This window comes from Strix uralensis, chromosome 7 (assembly GCF_047716275.1).
Source record: "Strix uralensis isolate ZFMK-TIS-50842 chromosome 7, bStrUra1, whole genome shotgun sequence".
NCBI lineage: Eukaryota > Metazoa > Chordata > Aves > Strigiformes > Strigidae > Strix > Strix uralensis.
This window is the reverse complement of record NC_133978.1, coordinates 2,178,080-2,203,113: the sequence shown is the minus strand read 5'-3', so window position 1 is coordinate 2,203,113 and position 25,034 is coordinate 2,178,080. Positions and strand designations below refer to the sequence as shown.

General features: G+C 40.6%; 1 protein-coding gene across 2 annotated transcripts in view; it reads right to left on the bottom strand.

Moving 5' to 3' along the window:
• Positions 1-25,034, bottom strand: part of PRKG1 (protein kinase cGMP-dependent 1) — a 535,590-nt gene that overhangs the window by 136,315 nt on the left and 374,241 nt on the right. For both annotated transcript variants that reach the window (XM_074874162.1, XM_074874161.1), the window contains exon 5: positions 23,192-23,255. In XM_074874162.1, coding sequence (XP_074730263.1) covers positions 23,192-23,255 — 64 coding nt within the window. The remainder of the gene's footprint in view (positions 1-23,191; positions 23,256-25,034) is intronic.

Below are 25,034 nucleotides of genomic sequence, written 5' to 3'. Positions count from 1 at the left end.
TCAAAGCTGTTTGGTAATAGTTATAGGACACTGCTGCCTTGGTAAAGCCTTGTGGTAAACATTTCATTTGTACTGCACTGATTCACTGATTCTTAATAGACTGTGACAGCGATAAGAAAACAACATGCTCCTGGGCACATTTTGGACAGTCTGAGTGTCTTCTCCAATTGTGGTGACTTCTGCAGTTTACATATTGCTTCTGATTCCTGCAAAAGCACCCCCTGACTGGCATTAGTCTTAATGCACCTAACGGTCAAGGCCAGTGCACAGAACAATAGAAATCACTCCAAACAGTGGGTTTATCTGTCCTCAACTGAGGTTGTATTCACATCCTCATGAGATAGGAGGTGAGCACTGGTAACAAAACAAGCTACAAATCAAACAAGGAGCAACTGGTATGCTAATAAATGTCTTTTCCTCAGACTTAAAAAAAAGTTGGTGGCACACCTCTTAATGTCAAGATATATAATACGTGACTCTGAGAACTTGGTCACATTGGTTTCTCCAGATGAAAGCAATACAACAGGATGTACAGGAGTAGTCAAAGAGCTATATTCAACAATAATTTCACTGAAGCAAAAGCAAGTACAGCCTACACTAGGTATAAAATGAAATTAATAAAACAGGAGTCCTACAACAGTCCTCTGGTCTTTCTGAAATGTAAAGATGCAATAAATGTTCCTAATTTGAAGTTCTTTGGTTAAATGATTGCTTTAATTTCCTGTCTGTTTCTTTTGGGGTTTGGCACTATTGTTCCATGAATCTGAATTTCACTGTGCTGTGCAGAAAGCCAGAGGGGAGGGAGCATGAGACATCGGTAGGGATGGACCTGGGGCTTGTACCCTCCTTCTCTTCCTTTTTCTCAAAATCTCCTCCAATTTCAGTGTCCTACAGACATACAAGACATCCACGAATTAAGCTGGAACTGGTCCATTTCCCATATGAGCTTCTGGGTGGCACCCACCAACACTGCTGGGGACAAGGCAAAATATGCGATGGAAATAAGGTTATAAAAATGAAAGTCGTAGAAAAGAGAAACTCAGAATACTCAGTTTAGAGCAAAAGGCAATCTCCAAACTGCGATTTTTCCAACTCTGATGACTCCTTAGGTGAAACAGCCGGTCCTGAAACACACTGAATTTTCTCCATGAATTCAAGACTTTTGCATTGACCTGTAAATATGACATTACAGTTGTGATCATTCAGGAGCTTCCTGAAGGTTGACTTCTTGTATGGAAAGAAGCAACAGCACCACATCTCTGGCATTTCCATGACCCAGAGCGCACAGCTGATCAGTTCAGTATCCTTTTACACCATAAAAGTTAAGGTCTCAACACCAGAACATCCAACCTTAACACAACTTTCCTGATGGTAATAAATAGTGGATAAATAAGACCACTTGTAACTTCTGTGAGATACATATGCAAATGAGATTTATTTGGGTTGACACTAAACAAACATGTTTCATCAAAGTCCCCTAAACTAAGCAATACTAAGGAAAAGGGTATAAAGTAGGGATAAACTTCAGTGGTATCATCTCCTAGTCATGAAAAACACAACATTGTCTTTTTTGCTCTGATTTTATCAACCAGTGCTCATCAAGTGCAATTTTCAGGGATACATAAAAGGCAACACAATCCATAAGGGATCATATCTGGCAAATGTTGTCCCGGGTTCCTGAGCTCAAAAGGGATGACGTGCACGAGATGGAAGGAGCTTTTGGCCCTTTTCTTTTCCCACTCCTGAGCATCTTCCTCAACACCCAAGGCAGTGGGCAGCACTGTTACAGGAGGAAATGCCTTTTCTGTGATCCCCATGCCTTTTTCAAATGAACAGTTTTCTACTGGGGCTTATTTTCTCTTTCATACTCCTTGAAAGTCAACAAAGAGTCCTGTGGTGAAAGGAGGCTCCCCTGTCCCCTTCCATATAATCATAAGCTTTGCTCAACTCTGCCTTTACTGGAACCTTCTGATCTGACATGACTAAAAATGTCTCGGGCAGGAGGCAAGTCACCTGCTGTCACTTTCAAGTTTCTTTCCCAGTCCACTCTAAAAACCAACAGTTTTGAGCAAATGTGAGCATGTTCAGGGAATGGACGAATAGTACAAGCTGTCCTTTGTAGATGAAGATTTGTTGAGCTTCAAAGATTTTTATACACCCAACTCTAAGACTAAAGGATGTTGCAGAACATCAAGTAGATGATGAGACATCTACGGACTGTGAGCCAGGATGATTTGGACTAGATGAGTCCATTAAGGTTTGTAATGAATACAGTTTTGGTTCCTAAATGCACCGTGCACTTTTAAGGGAGAAAGAGGAGGAAAGAGAATCTGGGAAAAAAAAAGCATTATTTAGTTTAATGCATTATTGCTAAAGACATTTCCTGCCTTAATTTGCTCTAAAAGTAGACACAAGGCATTAGAAACCACATTTTAACTCTTGTTCCAGCCCCACTGTTACTGTATTACAGTCTGACAACTGTTTTTGGAGAGCAATCAGGGTTCCTAAGTAGCAAACAGCTTGGGAGGCCACCAGCTCTCAGCTACTTTTTCTCTGCAATGCTGTGGAAAACATCTGTTTGTCTGTTTCTGCCTGGAAAATAGATCAAGTTGTAAAATGCTGTCACCAGCTGTTGCAGGGGCCACTGCCTTTCTGATCCCCGAGCCTGACACTGTTCCTGCTCTCCCCCAGGTCAAAGACAACCTCCCTGAGTGGGAGAATGTAGAGTAGAGGTTCAAGATATGCCCAAGTTGTTGCCTGCAGCCTAACATCCTTTTATAAAGGAAATTTGTAGGAATATAGCAGAAGCTCAGAAGTGCTAATTTTTAGAGGTGCAGCCACTGAAAGTAGGTTATCTATCCACATACATACATAGCAAAGATTGACATGAAAATATAAGAGGAGAAAGAGGAGACAAAGTAGGTGGCAGTGGGTGAAAAGATGACTGGAAGTCCTGATGTTCTTCAAGAAAGACCACATGTAAAGATGCCTGAAGGATGAAAAAGGGCAAAAGGAAGGATGAGGGGATCAGAGAAGGAAGCTGAGCCTTGCCACCACCCACTGATTTGGTACCACAAAAGTCCACCAGAAGAGATCAACTGCAGAAGTGCTGTCAGTGGGGGAGAGCTTCATTTCCTTAAGTGCAAAGAACAGGAAAAGAGAAATAGAAGTAGATAAATGGGCAGGACAATCTTCTGAGAAGAAGCAGGAATTTCAGAAGACTGAGAAATGGAGGATGGAGAGGATGCTGAAAAAGCTGGAAAGTTCAAAGAGATACAGATGGGGATGAAGAGGGTAAAAGGCCAAGACAAACCTCAAAGACAAAGACGGAGAACTCAAGGAAGGGTAGTTCAAGGATTAAGACAGCACAGAGATGGTACAGGCGGGTGAGAGCAGCACATTGGGACAGTCTAAGGAGAAATGGGAGAAGAAGTTTAGTAAAGACGGTTGCTCAGGAAGATGAGAGAGGAACCAATATGGAAAAAATAGGATTTATTCCCATGAGAGATGATGGTGATAACGAGAGACAGCAAATTAGTCGGGTGAAAGTTGATAGTGGTATTAGGCCACAGATCAAGCCGCCAGTGAATTGGGGTAGAAAAACTAACGTTTTGCTTGCTAGCTAAAATAATAACTGATTCACAGATAATCAACATGAAACGTGGAGAATTAACTGAGTGATAAGTAGTAAGAAAAAGGATACCTAGGCAACAAGGTGCAATTAATTAATCAGTTACCCTAACTAAAAACTAGCGAACAGTAAAATCGAGTTAAAAGAATAAATAAATTCTATAGCAAGTTGCATGGGGGCAGGGTAGGGGCAGAAATCAAACTGCCAAATAGAAATTGGAAGTATAAACGAGAAAAAAGTTTATATGCCCATGACCAGTCGCACATATTTAATTTTGACTATAAGCTTTTGTAAAATGGAAATCTCTATCTGAACAATCCCCATCCCATGACATTTCCAGCCTACTTTGAACATTAACACGTTGCTGTGATGCAGATTGCTTCGTATCAATAGACTGGGAAGGGAAAGGTGCTTTGTTTTTTAAATACCCAGATTGAAAGGTCTCCCTCAGCAATACGACAGCATATCAACATTGACAGTTTTGTTTTGAGGAAATAGAAGAAGAAACAATATCACACTATGTCACAGCACCATAAAGTGTCTCTCCAATTGCAAGTAACTTAAGTATCTGGGTTTTTAATGAAATTTCATTGAAATGCAAGAAAAGTAGTTGCTCTTGTCTCCTTTCCTGAATAGCTCTGATTTGTTTTTCTCTTTATAATGGAAGTCTGTGTGTGGAACGCTAATTTCCCTCCATAAATCCAAAGACCAGTTCCACAACTATTAAAATGGCAATCAATTCCTTGCAAAAATGAAATTAGAAGTAAACAATGTAAATCAACATATTTGTTTCGTATATTTTTCTTAATTTGCTCCAAATTTTGTATGCTTATTCAGACAAGATATTTGAATTGCCATGAAGATCCAAACTAATTTTATAATCTATCATGAGGAATAAAAAAGCATATTCAGCCACTCTTCAAGTAACCTGCAATGAAATATATTTTCCTTTTGTGGTCTGAACCATAGAGGAGACCCTACCTTTCCATATGCAAATGCACTTCTTTAAATTGTCACTAGAAACCAACTTTGCTGGAAGCAAAATTGTGAAAAGCATTTGATTTAGCCAGTCTCTGCAGAGTTTTACTGAAACAGGTAATTTGCCCAATTCAAACACCCGAATTCACCAATTGCTTCCAGTTTGGCAAATTCTTTAGGGTTTGTGTAGGTGACAACAAGTTCTGACTTAATACGTGAGGCTTGCAGCACTGGATGAATCAACTATCACACCTTATACTCCATTTTATACCTCTGTGGATTTTGACTGTTACTAGAAAATATTCTCCTTTTCCCTCGAGCTCTCTCATTAACTGCACAAAGGAAAAAACAAGCAGAGCTTTCTCAGCCTGCCCACATACAAACTCAGACTCCACGCCTAGTCTGCCAACAAGCACTCTGGATTATGAGGAATTTTGGAAGTGAATTAGACTGGAGTAACCAAGATAAAATGCTTGCCTGAAATGTATTTATTAAAGCAGCAAGTGAACTTTTACCGAGTGTGCAATGAAATGGGAAAACCTGAAAGCTCTATTATTTTAAATAGCAATAGCAACTTTTCTCAATGGAAATACAAGTTGCCTTGAGCCATGCACCCTAACCTGGGTTGCAACTGTCTTCTTGACAACAGAACTTGCCAAATTCAGACAAAATCTGTATTTTAATATAGAAATGCAAAATATCCTCCCCTAAGTACAGAATTCAGTGTTTATAACTGTTGATATAGACTTATTACTGTTAAAATAGCCTCATGCAACTCCAGCCATGCCAGTTCGAACTTTGCTACGAAGTTGTTACAAAGAAAATTTTACCAGACCTTTCCACTGCCTACAACTTATCCCAGGCTCTTGTGCAACTAGTAATGAAACATGAAGCTGTAAGAAAAAAGAAACAAATCACGTTATGAATTCAGAACACGGTAAAGGTTTAGATTACTAAAAGATAACGGACGTCAAGAATTAACCCTGCAACAGTAACATCTTCATCAATCTCTCATGCAATGACAAGACATATAAATATTTGACTGACTACATCTATTTTGTGCCTAAAAGCAGCTTTTTTTGAGTATATCTTAATATCAGTCCTGAAAAGAAAACCAGACCAACATTGGGAAATGTAATCCAGGTCAGATTTTTGGCACAAGACGCAGCACTGCTAACAGACAGCTGACTATTTCCTTACTGGGCAAGGACAGCACATTGATCCAGAGATTACTTCACTAGGGTTTTTCTGAACTCCAAAACACAGAGAATTATATCTTCTGTGGCTTCCTCTGTGAGGAATTTGGAAAATTACCTTTTGGATTTACATGCTGACAAGCACAGGCTCGACTCATTGCATCAGAGATGGGATCGCCCGTCGTCACAGTTAATAGACCCCACTCCTACACAGACAAGGAAAACCTTCACCCTAGTAAAAGAACAGCATAAAACTACGTGCTGGTAACAGCTGTGTTATTTACATTTCCCAGTCTCTTATGGTGGACAGAAATCAGAAGGGACAGGAGGAGGAGAGCACATCTGCTCCACTGATGTCCTGATTTAGGACATCAGCATTTTCCACTGCAGCGGTATCACAAGTTTTCCCAGCAATGAGCTATTTTTTGCACTTGTCTTCTCTCTGTATTACCAATGTAGTCAGTTATTTTCATTTTATATTAATTTTGAGTTACTTAAGAGTCTTACTTTTCAGCACAAGTGTGATGTTGAATGGAGGAAAGGCATCTGAAGGACACAGATCTCCAGCAAGAGATCCCTTCTTGCCTGTTTCCCATGACTTTCAGGTGCAGAACCAAAGACAGACTTGGTTGATCCCAAGAAGTCTGTGGCCAAGCAGCAAACTGAATTTCAGCCCTTCAGCTGGCTTTCAGGGGGGAAACTCTCCCCTTTTTGGGGATATCCAAACATGCTGCAAATTGTGCTGAGGTCAGGTGACCACCTGACACCCCAGCTGTGACTGGAACCCAACTGGGGAAAGTCAAGGAGGAACACTGAAGCAGCCTCTTCGTGCTACGGCCCCTGAGCATACCGCAGTGTGACAGCAAATATTTCATTTCTGATGTTAGGCATCTGTTCTCAAAGCTGCCCACTGCTGATGGAGAATCAAATGACTCGTGAAGGGAATCAGAGTGCTCTTTAGTGCATCTAGCAGGAGGCTTTGGGGAGATGCTAACCCAACCCAATGCGCTCTGACCCTTCACCTCCCATCTGCTGTGTAATACCAGGGATAACGAGCATTTGCCCATTGCAAAGCTGGGTTTTCTTCTTGTCCACAACACATCTGTGAGATCTGACTACAGGTAACTTTATGTAAAAAAACATTTTCAGAAAAAATAGTCGACTTCTTCATCATCCCTCATGTTTGCAAAACTCTCCTCTTTTTTGAAATGAGAATAGCATTAGTTTTCCTGCCATGCTGGCAAGTTAGGTCTGAGTATTTTTAGTATTTCCACTTGACAGAAAGCAATGAAGGAGCTGACTTTCAATGGTGTGAAGAAAACCTGTAAATGTCACTGGCAGTTCTTGGTGGGCATGTACCAGGTGGGCAGGACCAGGCTTTGCCTTCACCTTTCCAAGCCCCTTACCAGCAAGGGAGGCAAAGCAACCAAGGAGAGGGCATCACAGGATTAAACTATGTCAGTCCCAATCCCTTATGCTATATTGTCCTTAGGCTATGGGCTACACCAGCAATTCAGATTGCCTAAATAGCTATTAGGCTGCTTAAAATTGTACCAGAGTGTGTATGAACCTGGACACTGCTCCAAGGGCAGAAAGATCAGGTTAAATAGACCTTGCCATATACTACCACAATATTGCATTATGCACAGTCCAAAATGATGCACATTTCTCTTATATTTTCTTTTAAATTCTTGGAGAATTATACATTTTCTGATCCAACTATGCATTTTTAGAGGCTAATTTCTCTGTTATCATACTTAATTTCTATACACTTTGATCATGAGATTTTTTTGATGAAAGCCCACACCTTGATTTCATCCCAGATACCTGTTATCGATGCCAGTTGGCTCAGCACTGGTGCTACCTTCAGCTCTGCAATACAGGCAAGGATCTGGCAGGAAGCATCAGGTTACAGAGCCCTCCCAGTCCAACCCTTCCTTCAAGTTAAAGGTGGCTCTATTATGGGAATGCTCAAAAAAAGGTACTGAAGGCAGATCTATTACAGGAATGCTCCACAAAGAGGTTTACCTCCAAGCTTAAATTATACAACTTTCCATGGCCTCTTGTGACAGTGTTTTGAGATTATGAGTTTCATCCCTGTTCCACTACTACAGGGTTGAAGCTATATACCCAAAAACTTTTGTATGACTCTCAAATACAGTCCCATGCTCTTACATCCATAAACCCTGAAGGCTTCAAATGAGAGGCAGGAGTTCCAAGCTGTACTCAGCTCCCTGGAAACTCTAAAGATTAGGAATACAATTTTGAACTTCAAACCTTTTCAGGGTCAGAAGGAACCATCCGAATCAACTAATCCTCGGAAACACATAAAGTCTAAACCAAAACCCCCTTCATCTAACCTGACAACCCATACCCAAAAAGCTTCTCCACCAGAAAGACATCCCATTTCCACCCAAAGGGGGCATGGGAGGAGGATTTAGCCATTATCAAGCAGTCTGTCCTAGTGGCTGATAAACTGTACCAGCACGTAGCCCTAAAATCACGCGTTACTGCTTCTGGCCTCATGTCCCCTCATGAGCCTGAACTGGCACACAGGATTTGACCCCTATGGCAGTAAGAAATTCCATGGGAAGCTTCATGGGAAATTCCCTATTAAGAAGGACAGAAAGCCACGAGGTATTAAAAATGTAAATAAGAAAACATCTCAAATGGTGTTTCGCTGCATTCTGCACAGTATAGAAATAGGCCATTTCAGTTTTACCACATCAGTAACTCCATTTCTGATGTGTTTCTCCCTTCCTCCAGTGACTTAGTCTTGTGGTTATCTATTAAGATATCCAATGTCTATTATTTCATGGATTAAGGGTGAAATGGCTTTCTGCTATCATAAAGACACTTTCAATTACTATTATTACAACTCAGAGATACTGGAAATACTGCACCAACAGCATGAAATAAGAAGTTTGTTCAAATATATCCCCAAGACCTTAATTGAATGTTTAATAATACACAGGCACAAAAATGAAATCTACTCAAGTGAGTGTGAGCAAGTTAATTTCCCAAGGAAAAGAAACTCCCTGAAAAAAGAAAACTTGCCAGCCAGGGTGCATTTTGAGAAGCCACCAAGGTCTGGGAAAGGGAGGACGATCTCTCCATTTTAATCTCCAACCTTTTGTCTAGCACAAAGCTGGAATTTAATGACAAGCTCCATTGCTAGAGGGTCTTCTTCAGCTGGTGCAGGAAGACTCAAAGCCTGATATCCTGGCACAGAGCAGAGGGCCAGAATTCAAAGCTTGGTAGCCATTTCTTGGGTGGCCACAGGTGTCTCCACCACCACATTTACTCTTCTCTTCATTTGTCCTAATTAATCCCTGGCATGTCTTGCTCATGAGGCTACAGCCTGCAAGCCAGCCTTGTTCCAAATGCCAGTAGGTGTCACTGTGGGCAATGGTATATGAGAAACCAGCGGAATGAAGTTTGAATCAAAGGGAAAACGCACATCAAGTTAATTAATAGTTGTTTTTTAATATAATTGTTAATTATATTTTTCTGCTTTTACAGATAAAAGTGCATTGTCTGAGCCTTACAGATAAAAGGAGCTTTATTAGAAACAATTCACTTTTTCTGCTTTAGACCATACAGGGTTAGAGACTGGAAATCATGGAATATTTTGAAGCAAGTACAAGGTTGGATCTTGTTTCTTTGGTTATTGCCACCAAAATCAGCCTACATATGTATGTATGTATGTATTTAAGTGGTGATATGTGGATTAAAATTAGGGATTTTGAAGACTGCTATTAAAATAAACTCACAGAAGGAGATGCTCAGCAGACCAGAGACACGCACACTCTCCCTCCAGGCTTCCCAATGAAGCTAGCACAGCAAAGCAAAGCCCTCAGTCTCCTTCTCCCCCATGCCTGCACAAAGCGTGGCACCGAGCAAGGACCTCATCAACAAGGAGATCCATCCCGTATATCATTAGGTGGTCTGGGAGAGCTCAGGCTGTCAGAAAAGCTCCTTTTTAATCCTGATATCAGGCCCCGGAGATGCTCCATGCAAACCAGGCTGCTAGTCCTGAGCTTAGGTGGCTGATGCAGGAGGAACCAGGACTGGTACAAGTGGTTTTTTCCATAGATATAGCTCTTTAACATTACATAGATTGGTTTTATCTTAAAATCAGTAGTCAAAGCATTATTATTAATATCATTAAAAAAGAGATCATTTGCTAGACAAATCTGTACCTTGCCTATCACGTTGGAGCAAGACGGTGCCATACCTTGCTGCTGATACATCACTAGAAACAAATGGACTTTTAGAAGAGTATTTCTTCTCTAATGTCTGTTCTAGATTTTCTAGTTCAATTTTGAACTTATTCAGATGGAAAGGGAAATACCCCAGAAGTGTTTTTGGCCCATCGGCATTGCCCATGTCCCAAGGACAGCAGCAGCCTTGGCTCCAGGTGCTGCCAGGAAGAGAGGCTCAATTTGAGTCACATCGGCTGCAGCGGAGACCACCAGATGCACAAATTTGAATCATTTTTCAGTTTGAATTGAATAGATTGTATTTTCTCAACACAAGAAGTGAAGGGCAACCACCAACCCACTGGGCCCAGCCCGTCTGCAGGCAAAAGCAACAAATAAAATGCATAGAAAGACAGAATCCACATGTGCTTTGCCCAAATGTATGCTGCAAAGCCTCTTAAAATTGGAAATAGTAAACTAATGGATATTGGAAAATTAAGCACATGCCCCCTGTGACGTCCCTGTTGTCCCACGTGCTATAAAAAATTCACGTCCATCTTCATGTTTCCAAAAGAGAGTCCGCAAATCTGCCAGTGCAAATGATAAGTTACAGATTTACTTAAATCCTTTTTTCATATCTATGAAACCCTGGAAAAAATCTAAGATTACCAACAAAAAACAATTTCATGTTTTGGTTTGTTTGCGTTCTCTTTCTTTTTTTTTTTTTTTTTTTTTTTTTTTTCTTTTATAGCTGTGACAGACTGTTTGAAGAATCCGCTTACAGAGAGTGTAAAAATATATTCCATATAGGCCAGAGCTGGGTTTAATCCAACCTGTCAAAGAGCAAACACTTATGTCCAAAAACCTGCATAACCTGAGAGTGGCAACAGCAAGTGCATCTTATCAGTGACTTACCACAGAAAGCTTTAATATCCACTCAACCCACTGTTACCGAAAACAATAAAAATGAAATACTGGAGCTTGAAGCAGCATTTTGGTAACTTTTTTTCTGTTCTGCTGAAAACTGTTCCATGACACTGCCTTCACCTCATGCCCTGACAGCGACCACATCATTGCTGGAGTGGCTTTTTCTACCCACTGAACAGGCTGAGAGGTGTTTATAAATGAGAGAGGGATGCCTAATGCAGGGGGACAGAGTAACAAGCTGGAAAGGACGATGCTACTCGAGAGGCAGCTGAAAAACAGGCAACTATAAAAAATTATCACAATACAAACACCACACCTGAAAATCCAGGCTCCAGCATTGGCTTTTGCATCTTCATTGCTGGGTGCTGTGGAACAGAGAGGATAGCTAATATTTGATGTTAATGAGCAGGCTACGGCTTCTCCAGGTGGCTCTGCCACAGCATGGCAAGCTACTGTGCTGTGTTAGCAGACGAGGAAATCTCTCTTTGCAACCCTAAACTCCTACCCTTCTGAGTGTCCTTCGGGATTCTCATGGGGATTTACATTAATACATATATCCACATGCTTCGGATGGCCATAGGAGATGTAATTCGCCAGCTGGGGTGCTTTGACCTAACTTCAGTGGATTTTACAATTTGCACTGGAAAAAAATCAACACAGATTCCGTGTTTGTGGTTTAGGAAATAAGCCCAGAGAAAAGGGCAGCAGTTCTTCTGACAGTAAATTAAATGATAATAAACTCCTACTGTCTCCAGAGGAATCCAGCTCCCCACATAAAGCCTCTGGAAAAAGATCCCTCTGAAGCCACTGGGATTTTCAGTGTAAATGCAAGCTACTTCTTGAAAGATTTAAAAATTCATTTCATGAAAATCAAAAAGAGAACATAATTCCCTGACTGCAAAGCCTATTTGGCAGGAGCCCTCTGCGACCAGCAGGTTTGCATTGCTCATCGGCTGCACCCACTGCAAACACCAAACAGGTCCCACCGTGAGAAGACCTGAAGCTGTTATTTGTGCCAAGCAGGTGGAAGTCTGGGAAATGGGTTCATGTGTCTTCATTATAGGTATTTTATTGGAGAAGAGAGGGTTTTGATGGTAAACAATGCGAAGGAGGGGACAGGGAAGAAAAGGCAATAGAGATTTTGTGAAGAACGGGCAAAAGACCCATAGTTGTCAGTGGATGAAACAAGACCTGTCTCAGAAAAACTGCAAGGCCGGCAGCTAAGGTTATAGAAGCCAGGGGTGGACTTAGCCAAGACCTTAGTAGGGAACAAGGTGCATCAGGGACAAGAGAGTATTTCTTGCTAAACTGGAGGCACATCAAACCCCACAATGCTGAAGCCCACCAGACGTGGTAGGTCCCTTGCAGCCCAGGGATGGCATATGAAGCAGAAAGGGAGCCTAAGAAAGATGAACAAGCCTTAAAGAATTTCAAAACTAACCTTTAACACGTTTTGCCAAGGCTTGTCAAGGTAGAATTATTATGCTATTTGTAAAGAAAACATTCCTGTGATAAGCAGAACACGAGTGTAATTTATTTTAGAGATACACATGAAAAAACCCAAAATGATAATTACTCCCAGCACTAAAGGATCACCCTAGTTGTACCCAAAAATATTTATGTCCAGGGTCTAAAGTACTTCTTTTGCATACAATAGTTCTAATCACTGTTTCATCAGCACCATGAAATAGTCTCTGCCCTTTACATCGAGGAGAGGCTGCAATCCACATCAACCTGCCTAAGCCAAAGGGAGAGGTCCTGCCCCACCACCTCTCCCCACTTCTGCTCAGTAGCATCAGCGTGAGCCTTCACTTGCCCTTGTCAGGAGGCAGAGCAGTAATCCCTTGCTTGATTAGGGGGGTTTGTTGAAGTGTTAATGAACCATCAGTCCCTACTGATACCAATGGTTCAAACCAGAGATTGCCCACCACCAGCAAGGAGCCCAAGTAAATTAGAAAAGGAAACCTGGTGTTCAGAGGAGCTTCTCAGCACAAATCCTGCTATTTTTAATCAAAGTCTTATTTTTTGACTGTTAAAGCCAGCCAAGTCTCAGAAAAGGTCTGCAGGAACCAAACTCAGCAACCCTTGCACAGGTGAGGGAATTTTTTTTGGTCTGCTTTGCTTTGCTTTGTTTTGCTTTTTATTTTTTCCCTGAAACATAATGTACAAGTCATTCAAAGTCCTGGTCATATGGAGGCTGAACCTTCTCCCTATGTCAATTATGATATCTATATTTTGGAAAGGAGAGAGATACTGCCATCTCCTCATACATTCCTTATAATCCCATCTTTATACTAAAGCCAATATCCATATTTTCAGAAAGTTTCCCCTATTTACAAAGCCTCCTATGCTGTTTTTCTAAACAAGTCTATATACTCAGTTGGTATAGATAGCTCCAGCATTTCCTGCTTTACACACTCTTCTAGAAAAGCAATAAAATTGAGGAAAAGGAGCCAATTAGTCAAGGACTTGATTACACCCTGACTTTCCAGCACCTTTATTTTAACCAGCAACACTCTATTTTCCTCCACCATGGTCACAGTAACCAGGTAAATATTTAGCCACATTTATCTTGGGCATTCATGAGTTTCCATTTCCCATTTCCTCCCCACTCTGTTTTTCCATCCCTGTTATTCACACGAGACATTATTTGGTTGATTTTTGCTTGCAGAGACCCAATGTTGCCTGGTCCAAAGGCGGCTTTCTGCCCTACTCCACTGAACAAAAGCAGCGCGGGGGGATACACCATAGGTGCCAGATCCCAAACAAGTAGAGAAAAAAATAATAGTGCCCTGTATCAGCGTTGTCTCATTTCATTTGTCTGGGTTTCATTTCCGCGAGGATGGAGTGGCCATGGAAACCATCAAAATAATCACATGCATTTTTTAGTAGGATGAGTGAGTTAAATGGCTTATTCAGTTTGGTTGCAAATTTTGATTTTAACTTTTCCTGTTGTCTCTTTCAACTCACTTTAAAATGAAACAACGGCCTCAAATCCAAGTAAAATATTATGCTCTAGTTAGACTGAACCATTCACCTGATGACATTCTGAGTTTGCTACTTCATCAGGCAATAATTTTTTCAATAACTTCTTTGTGACTTGAATGAAGAGCTTGCTAGATCCTTGTCGGTTTTGCTCTGAGCCCATAAGCTCTGCTTGTGAATTGAGGGTCTCAATTTAGCAATCTCAAGGGATGCTCCAAGTATCCTCTTCAACCCACAAAGCTTTTCTCCATCTGCATCACCCTCTAACAATAAATTTTACACATCTATTAACTGCTGTGTGAAGAAACACCTCCTTCATTTCTACTGTTGCAGAAAAACAGAGCAATCAGGACAGTCATTATAATACGCACATGGATGACTATGTTCCTGACAAGGATCTGCAGGGACCAGGGAGTATTTAACTGCTTTCCTCTGCTGTGATAACTTAAGCATGAGCTTATTTGTAATTGCCTTTAAATGGTCAGTGCCCACAATAAAGAAAATCAAAAGAAAAACTTCATGAAAGGGACCTTTTATCCCAATGCGAGTGCTAGAGCAGTTTCTAAAGTAAGCATCACTACACAGTCACGTCCCATCTACAGAGAAATAACCACGCTTCTCTCCTTTCTCCCTAATATTTAAGATTTAGGTAATTCATCTGCATTTTGTACTCTGATAAGAACTGAAAGAGGCAGAGATATTTTCCAATTAGATCAGCTCTCCTTGTTTCTCGCACTGAAAGAAATTGCTTTTAACTCTCTGAACAGGTGTGGTTTGTGGTCGAAACTACAGCATATGTGCATTTAACAAACACACATATTCCATAGGTTTAAAGGCCAGAAAAAGTTTGTCAATGCTGCAAGAAGAGGATACGATTATACTCCATTGCTCTAGACATTGCAACCGAGGACTTTATTGCACCCTTGCACATCATTTTTTCCAACTGCATTTTATTTTCTAATGCCTTTATTTTTTTTTTTTTTTTCAGTAGACCCAAAAAAGCTTTTTTTTTCTGGAGTACCTGCAAAAACAAAGCTATGTTTTTTCTTGAATGCCATTTTAAAAATTAATGTAAGTACAAATCAAATTAAAATTGTGTCCGTATATGATTGAACCATTTGTGACTGACTCTGTTTTGTTGCCCCCACAGGCAGCACTTCTCTAACTAAATCCCTCCCATAGCTCCTTTGGTAAACATACCTCAGCAGTGTTACCTTTAATCAAAAATGATAAATAATAATTTTTTCTTAACCAAAATGTTTTACTCTTCCCTGTTCATTTCTAATTCCCTCTCAATCTAGTTTGTGTCTCTAAATCAGATCAATACCTGCTGCTGATCAGCTTTGGTCCAGGCAGAACCTACTGTTACCTGCAGGATGGATCAGCAAAGGATTGTATAGACCTGGTTTCCTTTACATAAGACTGATCCTCAGTCTTCCTAGGCAAAAAAAAAAATGCTAATTATATAGAAAGCTAATTAATTTTGCGTATTTTTCTAGTTCTATTCACTATTGCCATGCAATTCTGCATAAAAGGAGGATTGTATTCAGACTCCGTTAATTAAACGGAGGCATCCTAAGAGTTTTTGATCCATTCTAATTTCACCATGTGGAGTAAGAAGGATGGCTGGCATCTTTGAATGAAGACTAGCAAAACATGACAGGTCTGCTCAAGCCAGCTTGTGAAGCTGAACTACGCAATTGAACTTCCTCCAAGATCGCCACTCTTCATCAGGAGCCGCGATGGAAAAGCACCACTAGCAACAAACAGGAATTTTGTTTTTGTTTTATCATTTGCGCCTTATTCAATTCATTCTTTAACTGGGGGAAAAAAAAAAAGAAGAAAAAAAAAAAAGAGCAGCAAGCAACCCTTATCACATAAATTTACAGCAGCATTAATGAAATGGCTGCAGACAGCCGCTGTGATCCGTGCTTTCAGCACTTTGAGATCTCACTCCCAAGATGTGCTCTGCATGCAGCCAGCGAGCTGCAAGAACACAGTTTTCAGGCTTGGCATCATCCGCCTGCGGTATTTAACACATTTCTCTTCACTTGTACTGCTCAAATAGTTTGGCAGCACCGCCTGTCTATGACCATATATGCATTGGGATCAATGAGGTAGCCAAATCATAGCTGCCTGGGTTTGGAGGAAGCTCATCGCTGGCACTTGGGCCTCTGTAATGCATTAAATTAAATTAAAATTTTGAAGTATCAACACTTCTAGTGAAACAATTTTCAAAATGCACACTGGGAGACATGGGGAATGGCAGTCTGAGGGCCCTAACACGTTCCCAAGACAAACTGTACAGTTACACCAAGGAAGACCTAGGACCTAGAAGTGGTTTGCATACTTGATTTAGGGCAATTAGTCATATTTATATTATGTTTCAATATCTATTTTATATTGCGCATATAATATTACACATTTGCAATATATCGTAAAATATTCTATGCGTATAGCAATAATATATACATGGCAAAGCTATCTAGAGTTCTGGATACACAATATACAAGAATTCGTTTGATGTATTTTAGATTTGACATTACACAAAAAGAATCTCCAATATTTTGGTAACCAAATTGAAATTGCATTTGTTGCTTTCTGTGACTCAAACTGCTCAAATTCATGCATATAACATCTTATATGGATTAGTATGCTAAATCCCAAACTGTGAAGGAACATCAAGTACACAGGATTTAGAAAATGCTAGAGTTGAAAATGCCAATGAAATCTTAATTCGACCCCCTTCTGTATATTTGTAACTACAAAACTTTTAAATCACAGATTATTTTCTCCAGCTCCCCCAGGCTCTCTGAATTCCTGCCCCTTTCCCCTACCTTGAAATGCTAGGTTAAAGGTTGGACGAGATGATCTTCAAGGTCCTTTCCAACCTAGATGATTCTGTGATTCTGTGAAAACCCTACATAACTCAACAGAGCTGGGACAGATATTCAGGCAGATAACAAGTCCATCCCTTATATATGGGCAATCTTCTTTAAAAGAGGACTAGTAGTTTGAGTTGAGAAAACAAAAAAATAGAAAAAAATACTTGTAGGCCAGCAGCCGCAATGAATAATTTTAGATCAAATGGATAAGTCATCAAAATCATAAGCAACTGGAAATGGTTTCAAAAGAGATGAGGTCAAGCAACCTTAATTATACTTATTGTTACCTGAACTACTGCTTTGAGATATAAATCTTTCAAGGATATAAGCTTTACATTTGAATGACACAGAGGATACCCTTGAAAGAGGAAAAACACTACCAGAAAGTGAACCAGCTTCAAGATGGAAAAGAAATCCCTGGTTTTTGTCCCAAAGAAGAAAAGAAAATGAAAGAAGGGAAAAAAAAGAGAGAGAAGGAGATGCCAGGCCAGAGTCTCTGAGCGCTGCCCATGCCCACTACTAGCCCATCTCCCTCCTTGGCCACGCTGGACACAGACCCTGGACCAACCTTCCTCTTCCTCCAGGCAATTCAAACACCTTCTCAAGCTCGACTGTCCTTCTGTCTGCCCACTGGTCTTCCTTTTCTCAACAACTACTCTCCTGTCTTCTGCAGAAGTACTAATTTCCTCCTGCTGAACTCTTGGAAAGCTCTTCCAAATGCATGGTCAGAGATGAAGGCCACTGACAGGAGGTTCACCCACTGCCACCCCACAAGCGGTTCCTACTTGTTCTCATATACACAACCTCACCAAAAAAAGGCACCAGGCTTTAATTGGGAGCACAGCAGGGAAAAATGCCATCTTTGTTCCATCAGCGAAGTGCCACTTGTCTGATTTTTCCCCCTCCTAATCTCTAAGACAAAGCAAAGTTGCTTAAGAGTGGGAAAAGGCGTGTCCTATAGGCACTCTGCTATGCTATAGGGAGACAAAACATTTACCGTGAAGAGTTGCATCTTGAGAAATTATACTAGAGGCTGGGAGTTTGGGTTGTTTTGTTTGGTTTTTCTCCTCTATGACCATAAATTCCATTTTTTATTCTCTCACCTATGGTGTAGTTCCTGGCAATTTGATTCACTTTTTACAGACACATCATCCTCCTCCCTTAAGGATTTAGTTTCATTTAATGAATGGAGTTAATCATAAAGACTAAAAATACTGACAATGTTAGTACTTTTCAGATAATCACTGGGTGAGACACCAGATGCACGTTGTCCATGTAACATTAATACTGCTGTGACCCAGAGGGCTTTTTACAATACTTCAGAGTCCTTATAGATAGTTTCTCCATTCCCATGAGAAAAAGAGGTAAAAACTTTCAGAGACCTGAAGCTGGGGAAGATGTTCTTCCCTCTCCCCCTAAACTTCCATCAGGGCAGCTATGCCACTGCACTACCTTCCAGTCTGTGGGCTGGCAGAGGGGCCAGGACCCTAAACATTGGCAGTAGTGTCATATATGTGGTCAGCACCTCAGTTGCTGTAAGTATTCTATGGGTGTTCTGATGCATTTTAGTTTCCTTAAAAAAACTCCAAACCCAAACCAACAATACTTTATTCCCTTCTTTTATAAACTGGCCACCTTATAGTGAAATGCCACAACGCTAAGGCTACATATTCTTAAAAAAGAAGTTTACGACCAAAAAACCATTTATTTTTGTGATATATAGCTGTTACATATTAAGGGTACCTGATGGAGGAAAAAAAAAAGACTTTTTTTTTTTTTTTTTAAACTCTAAGAAATACAGAAAGTTTTTAACCAGAAAAGACAACCATAAATTGTTTCAAAGCCTTCAAAAGTGAGGAAAGAAAGGTCAAGTCTTTTGCTTTTTCACAAAGTTTTTCAGGTTTATTAAAAGAAAAAAAGGATTTCTAAGCTTGGCTATTAATCATCTACAGTGAGTCTTCCCGTTTGCAAACCAATTCCCCTCTTTCACCCAAGGAAACTAAAATTATTCAGATGTTTCATGAATAAAAATAATGTGTAAGAAGGTACTTCTACTGTTTACCAAAGGAGATTCACATTCATCCACAGCAAAGATATTTATACAATAAATACTAATTCAGGTATTTAATCTGAGATACACAGAACTCAGATGGGGGCAAAGCACGCAGCTATGTTTAAGCAGCACCCTGGCAGCTGTTATCTTTTTCAGCTATGGTAATCCTCTAATATTTCAACATAAACACGTTGATTTTCTTCACCAAAATATAGTAGAGTGAAACTATTTTGCCACCAGTTCAACACTGTTAAGCAACGGAGCTGTGAGCACACGCCCCAGAAGCCGGAGGTATTGGGCAACAGATTTTTTAGGAAAGAGCAGCCCAGGGCATGATGCTTGAAGAGTCAGAGAGAGGTCAAGAAGGGCCTTTTCAGCTGAAGAAAAATATGAAAAAGTAGGCACTAGGAAAGAAAAAAATAATAAAACATTGGGGATAATACTAATTCTATTCTGAAAATTTAAGTATTAAACTTTTACTGGACTCTAGTGCTATGTGTTGGGGAGGAGTGGCTGGAGACCTGCCAGTCAGAGAGGGACCTGGGGGTGTTGATTGACAGCCGGCTGAACATGAGCCAGCAGTGTGCCCAGGTGGCCAAGAAGGCCAATGGTGTCCTGGCTTATATCAGCAATAGCGTGGCCAGCAGGGACAGGGAAGGGATCTTACCCCTGGACTCGGCACTGGTGAGGCCGCCCCTCGATGACTGTGCTCAGTTTTGGGCCCCTCACTACAAAAAGGCCATTGAATGACTCGAGCGTGTCCAGAGAAGGGCAACGGAGCTGGTGCAGGGTCTGGAGCACAGGTGTGATGGGGAGCGGCTGAGGGAACTGGGGGGGTTTAGTGTGGAGAAGAGGAGGCTGAGGGGAGACCTCATCGCCCTCTACAGCTACCTGAAAGGAGGGTGCAGAGAGGGGGGGATGAGCCTCTTTAATCAAGTAATGAGTGATAAGACAAGAGGGAATGGCCTCAAGTTGCACCAGGGAAGGTTCAGACTGGATATTAGGAAGTATTTCTTTACAGAACGGGTAGTCAGGCGTTGGAATGGGCTGCCCAGGGAGGTGGTGGAGTCCCCATCCCTGGAGGTGTTTAAGAGTCGGGTTGACATAGCGTTGAGGGATCTGGTGTAGTTGGGAACTGTCAGTGCTGGGTTAACGGTTGGACTAGATGATCTTCAAGGTCCTTTCCAACCTAGATGATTCTGTGGTTCTGTGACTCTGTGTTCCCTCTCGCATCCCGGACACACAGCAAAGGTGGGATGATATGCACCATTCTACTAAAAATAAAGATAAAAGTTGTTTCCTGTACAGAATAACTGAGGAATTTGGGTCCTTCATCCCTTGCACGGCATGAGCACCATTAACCCTTGGTTCCCCACCTCTCCCAAACAGCTACAGCCTGCCAAAAGCTTAGTTTATGTGAAGTGGAGGCTGAGATGACCACAAACCTGTGCATTTATTTTGACTCAACATCCACTAGTTTAAAACTTTCTTCTCGTCCTACACCATAATTTGGATGAATCTTGCAAGAACTTTGCATCAAATGGGTTTTGGGCAAGCAATTGCAAATGATTTCAGAGGATTGTCCTAACTAAACCTCATCTCTTAAGACTTTTAGCTACCAAATCCCAAGTAAAACAAAAATTAAGTCTTGAGCTGCAGAAACATATTACTTGTGACTCAAGCATTATGTTTGGCAAGCATGAGGATAAACAATACGATAAAATCAGGGGCCAGGCAGTGCTGTTCCAGCAGAGATGGCATTACAACCAAACTAAATCAACCTCTGTGCTGGAAGGGATTCTCAGCTTCCCACTGTGGTGAAAATCACTGCAGCGTTACCCAACAGTTTGAGAGATGTTAATCAAGTCAGCTATACATTACGCTGATGTTTGTTAAGATGTAATGTTCAGAAATAGTAATATAATTAAAAAAATGTAATGGAGGAAGATTAAAAGGTCAGGTTTGGGTGCTGGGAAAAGCTGTGCCTGGGTCTAGTAGTGGTTCACAAATCCTGAGACTGGGGCTATAGGTACAACCTACAGCTGCTTTGGGATTGGTGTCAACTGCAAACATCTACAGCTGGAGAAACCTCCATCCCTAGAACAAGGGCCTGGAAATGGGGTAAATCATGGCCCTAGAAAGCTAATTCCTGGGAGATTTCTTGCCAAAAACCATAGCGCATCAGTAGCTTGGGTTTGAATGTGCTAAAACTGAACCAAATAGACTTGTTTCTAATCTCTTGTAGATAAATTATGAAAAATTTCATTGATGGAAGTGATCTCGCATAAGTCAGAAGCCACTGCAAGAGAAAACGAAATTCCCCTGGGTTTTGTTAATTCTCGAGTTAGCCAAGGAACTTGTTGTAGTATTTCCATCAATTCTAGGAATGAAATTATGTTAATCAAACACTGACCTTTTTTCCTCCCCACTGTCTTTATAATGCCGTTTCCAAGTTTGATTTGGATAATGGGCAATTAAACCAGCTTTTTTTTTCTTGTTTCTGGATTTTAGTTAACAGTTTTTAGAAATTATTTAAAGAATGTAGGACAGAAGTGTTGCATTATTCACAGCACTGTATCAAAAGAAAAACTGCATGAAATCTTGACATTAAGATATTTTTTTTTTCCCCTGCCTCAAACTGTGTCAAATCAGGCACTTTTATCCTTGTTACAGCAACAGAGATGATGATGTTATTGCTTCTTAGTTTCAATAGGTTAGATACTGTTAAATACAAAATGTGTAATATCCTGGTAGAGTGATTTTTTAGTTTGAGTAAAACATAGTATGTTAAATCAAAGACAAACCCAGAGAGAATAACAAGGGTGATTCCAAGTAGGAAATTGGGAGCCATATCCCAGTACAGACTGGGACGACCAGTCTCTCTTGCCATAGCATCCACCCTAAGGGTACAGTTATCCCCACAGATGCTGCTTTTGCGCCTCATTTCTTCATTGATGTTTGTCATGAATTTTTTCCCCTGCCGTGAAACTTTAAGTGTCCCTGGAAAAGTTTTATTGACTTTATTCTTTTCCTTAACTCTTGATAAGGAGCTTAATGATGGTTATGTGATCCAAGCAAATTAAACTCTCTGTTTCTGGTTAGGCATGCAGTTTTGAGATAGGCAAATTTAATTCATAGCATATCGAGTTAATATGCCTTTCTCTCTAAATCTGAACAGTAAAGGAAATACTCTGGCAGTAAAGGAAGTAAAGCTTATCTATGAATATGCAATTATTCTGTATGACAAACAGCTGATTTGTTTGGATTACAAAATTTATGTGTATACTAAATAAAATGCAAAGAAGTAACAATGTCCTATCAATGCCCTGAGAAAAAAAATCAAAAATGTCAGCAGCACTGTTTCTTAGAATCAATGGAAGAGGTGGTACATACAAGGTTTTCTGTAAACATAGCTATTAGGGTTGGTCATGATGACAAGGCATGTATGAGAAAAATCAACAAGGAATGAAATAAAATACTGTTGTACACAAAGATTTCCTGCAGTTAAATCATACAGGGCTACATTTTGAAAGGTTTTATTAACAGTTTCTGTAATATTTAATCACATGAAATTCTGCAGTCCCAGAACAGAGTGCTATGTGAATAAACTATGTGGACAAACTGCCTGCAATGCATCTTAAATACTTTACATTCATTTTACACATCCACTTACAGGACAAGGCCGGGGTTTTGGGTTTGCTTTGGGAGGGTTGGATTTTTTTAGAGGGTAGGATGCGAGGGGGTTTTTTTGGGGGGGGGGTGTTTGTTTGGGGGGTTTTGGTGTTGGGATTTTTTTTTGTCTGTAGTTTTTTTGGTTTTTACAATAAAGACTCATTAAAAGCCTGACACTAATGAGATACTAGTTATAGCCAGGTAGGCAAAGCACAACTCGATCAGGACCATCAAATATCTCAACACATATTACATTGCCCCTCTCTGCTGTAACTCTTACAGGAGCAGCTTTTCCATAACACCTCCTTTAAGGGATGATATTGCCCTCTGACATAAATGTCCCATCAAATTTGAAAGGAAATGTTTTTTTCACATCCCCTTTTCTCCACCACTGAGTCAGGGGGTTGGAAACTGGAGAAGAAGGTTTCCCTTCTACACACTGCAGCAAACGATTGTTTCACTTCAATTAAAAATATGTAAGCCCTGTTCAAAACTGGAAATCTTTCACACAGCTCCTCTCATCATCTCGACATGCTGGAACAGTCAACTGTAACTTGGAGCACAATTGTGAATCTGTTCTTTCAGAAAAAAAAGCCTGGATATTGCCACCAGAAGGCTCGCAGACTCTGAACTCATTAGCTCTCAAAATTAAAAGCACTTACCTCTTCAAGGACATCTGCAAGCTTACTAAGTATCTCCTCAGGAAGGCTCTGGAATGTGGGAACACTGTAATACAAGAGAAACCTCGATTAATGGATCCCTCTATACAGGTCATAAATCTAGCTGCATTTCTCTCACTTATCTTCCAGAGATATTTTGCCCTCATCGTCTGGGGCTCAACAAGCATTCACCAGAAAAGCAGCATATATAATGGAAACCTGATCTTCTTCTAAGAGCCGAGATGTAGTTTGTGATGATGGGAGATCACTTGCAGTAAAGACCTGGAGAACCACTCATAAAGCTGGTAATCAACTAAGAATGAATTAAGGATTTACTGGAATTAATCTGCGCCACATGTATGACTGTGCAAATTTTTTTCCTGGTCTGCTTCCACTGCACCAGAAATGAATATATAAACAAATAAATAAATAAATACATGGCAGAAAAGATCAGTTCTAACCAGCAACAGATAAAAAGATTGACTGAAACCACACGCAGACATAACAAATGCAGAGCACTTGGGTCAGCAACAAACCAGCATCAAACCACTGTAAGAATTACTGAAGACTTCATCAGGAGTTTTACATCCAAGTTTGCTTTCTTTTGCCAAAAAGGCAACTTTTCCACTTGTTTGGTAGCATTTCCCTCTGCAAAAGTCTCCCAGGCCAGGCTGGACCTGCTGGTCGAGGTGAGAGGACAATGCAGCAATAAAGAGCTCACTGGCCCAGGGTCCACAGGACTGAGATTTAATTCAGTCTGGAGCAGTATGAAGGATATGAAGTTGGGTCTCCAAATCTCATGCAAGTACCCTGACCCTGAAGTTGTATCTCCACTACCCTATAGCCTGCCCAGTGAGGTTGTGGAGTCTCCCTCCTTGGAGATACTCAAAAGTTATCTGGACATCCTGGGCAACCAGCTCTAGGTGGCCCTGCTTGAACAGTGGGGTTGAACCACATGACATCCAGAGGTCCCTGCCAACCTCAGTCAGTCTGTGATTCTGCAATAACTTGGCCTCTCATTCTCTATTTTCCATAAAAACTTAATGTTCATCAATATTCACAAGTGATATTAAACGAAACACAATATAGGTGATGTACTTGCTTTAACTAAAAATGCTTGCTATCAATAGACTAATTAACAATGCATCTACACGAAATATTAGCCCAAGCCTAGCACTGAGCTGATTCAGATCTATGGAGGTTATTTCCAAGAACAGTTCTCTCAAGAGTTGCCTTATCACGCTCCATTACATGGTGTAAACCCAGTCCTATGCTCCTAATATTAAATTGAGATCTCCAGTGCGTTGTTCTGATTTCAGGAACACTGATGATTAGGCACAAAATGAGGAAGGATGGAGCTGTTGGGAGGAGTTTCCTGCTGAGAGGTAAATATAACCCAAAATAAATCACGTTTATCCTTTCACACAAGGCTTCCTTTTTACTTTGGATCACATAACTGCATAAAAGTTATTCTCCACATTTTGGGGAGCTAAAAAACCCAAACCCATATATTTTTTGCAATCCTCAGCTCTGAGAGCAAGTCCCGGCGTGTGTCTTTGGGGAAATCACCCCACCTATATTTGATGAGCCCTAAACACCTTCTGGATGCACAGTTTGGTGGCTGCTTCTTCACCCAGAGAAAACCCACCCACAAAAGCAAAGGGACATCTGAAAACCTTGCAGAGGGCTTGATAGCAAAATTCAGTATTTTGACTGGGGCCAAGCATGAAGTGCCTGGTGAACTTAATTTGTGAGCACAGTTAAAGCAGATTTTGGTTTTATTAATCAAATACATGCTATGCTGCAATGGAATTAGAAAGTCTGGAAGCCTTCATTACTTGTTTTT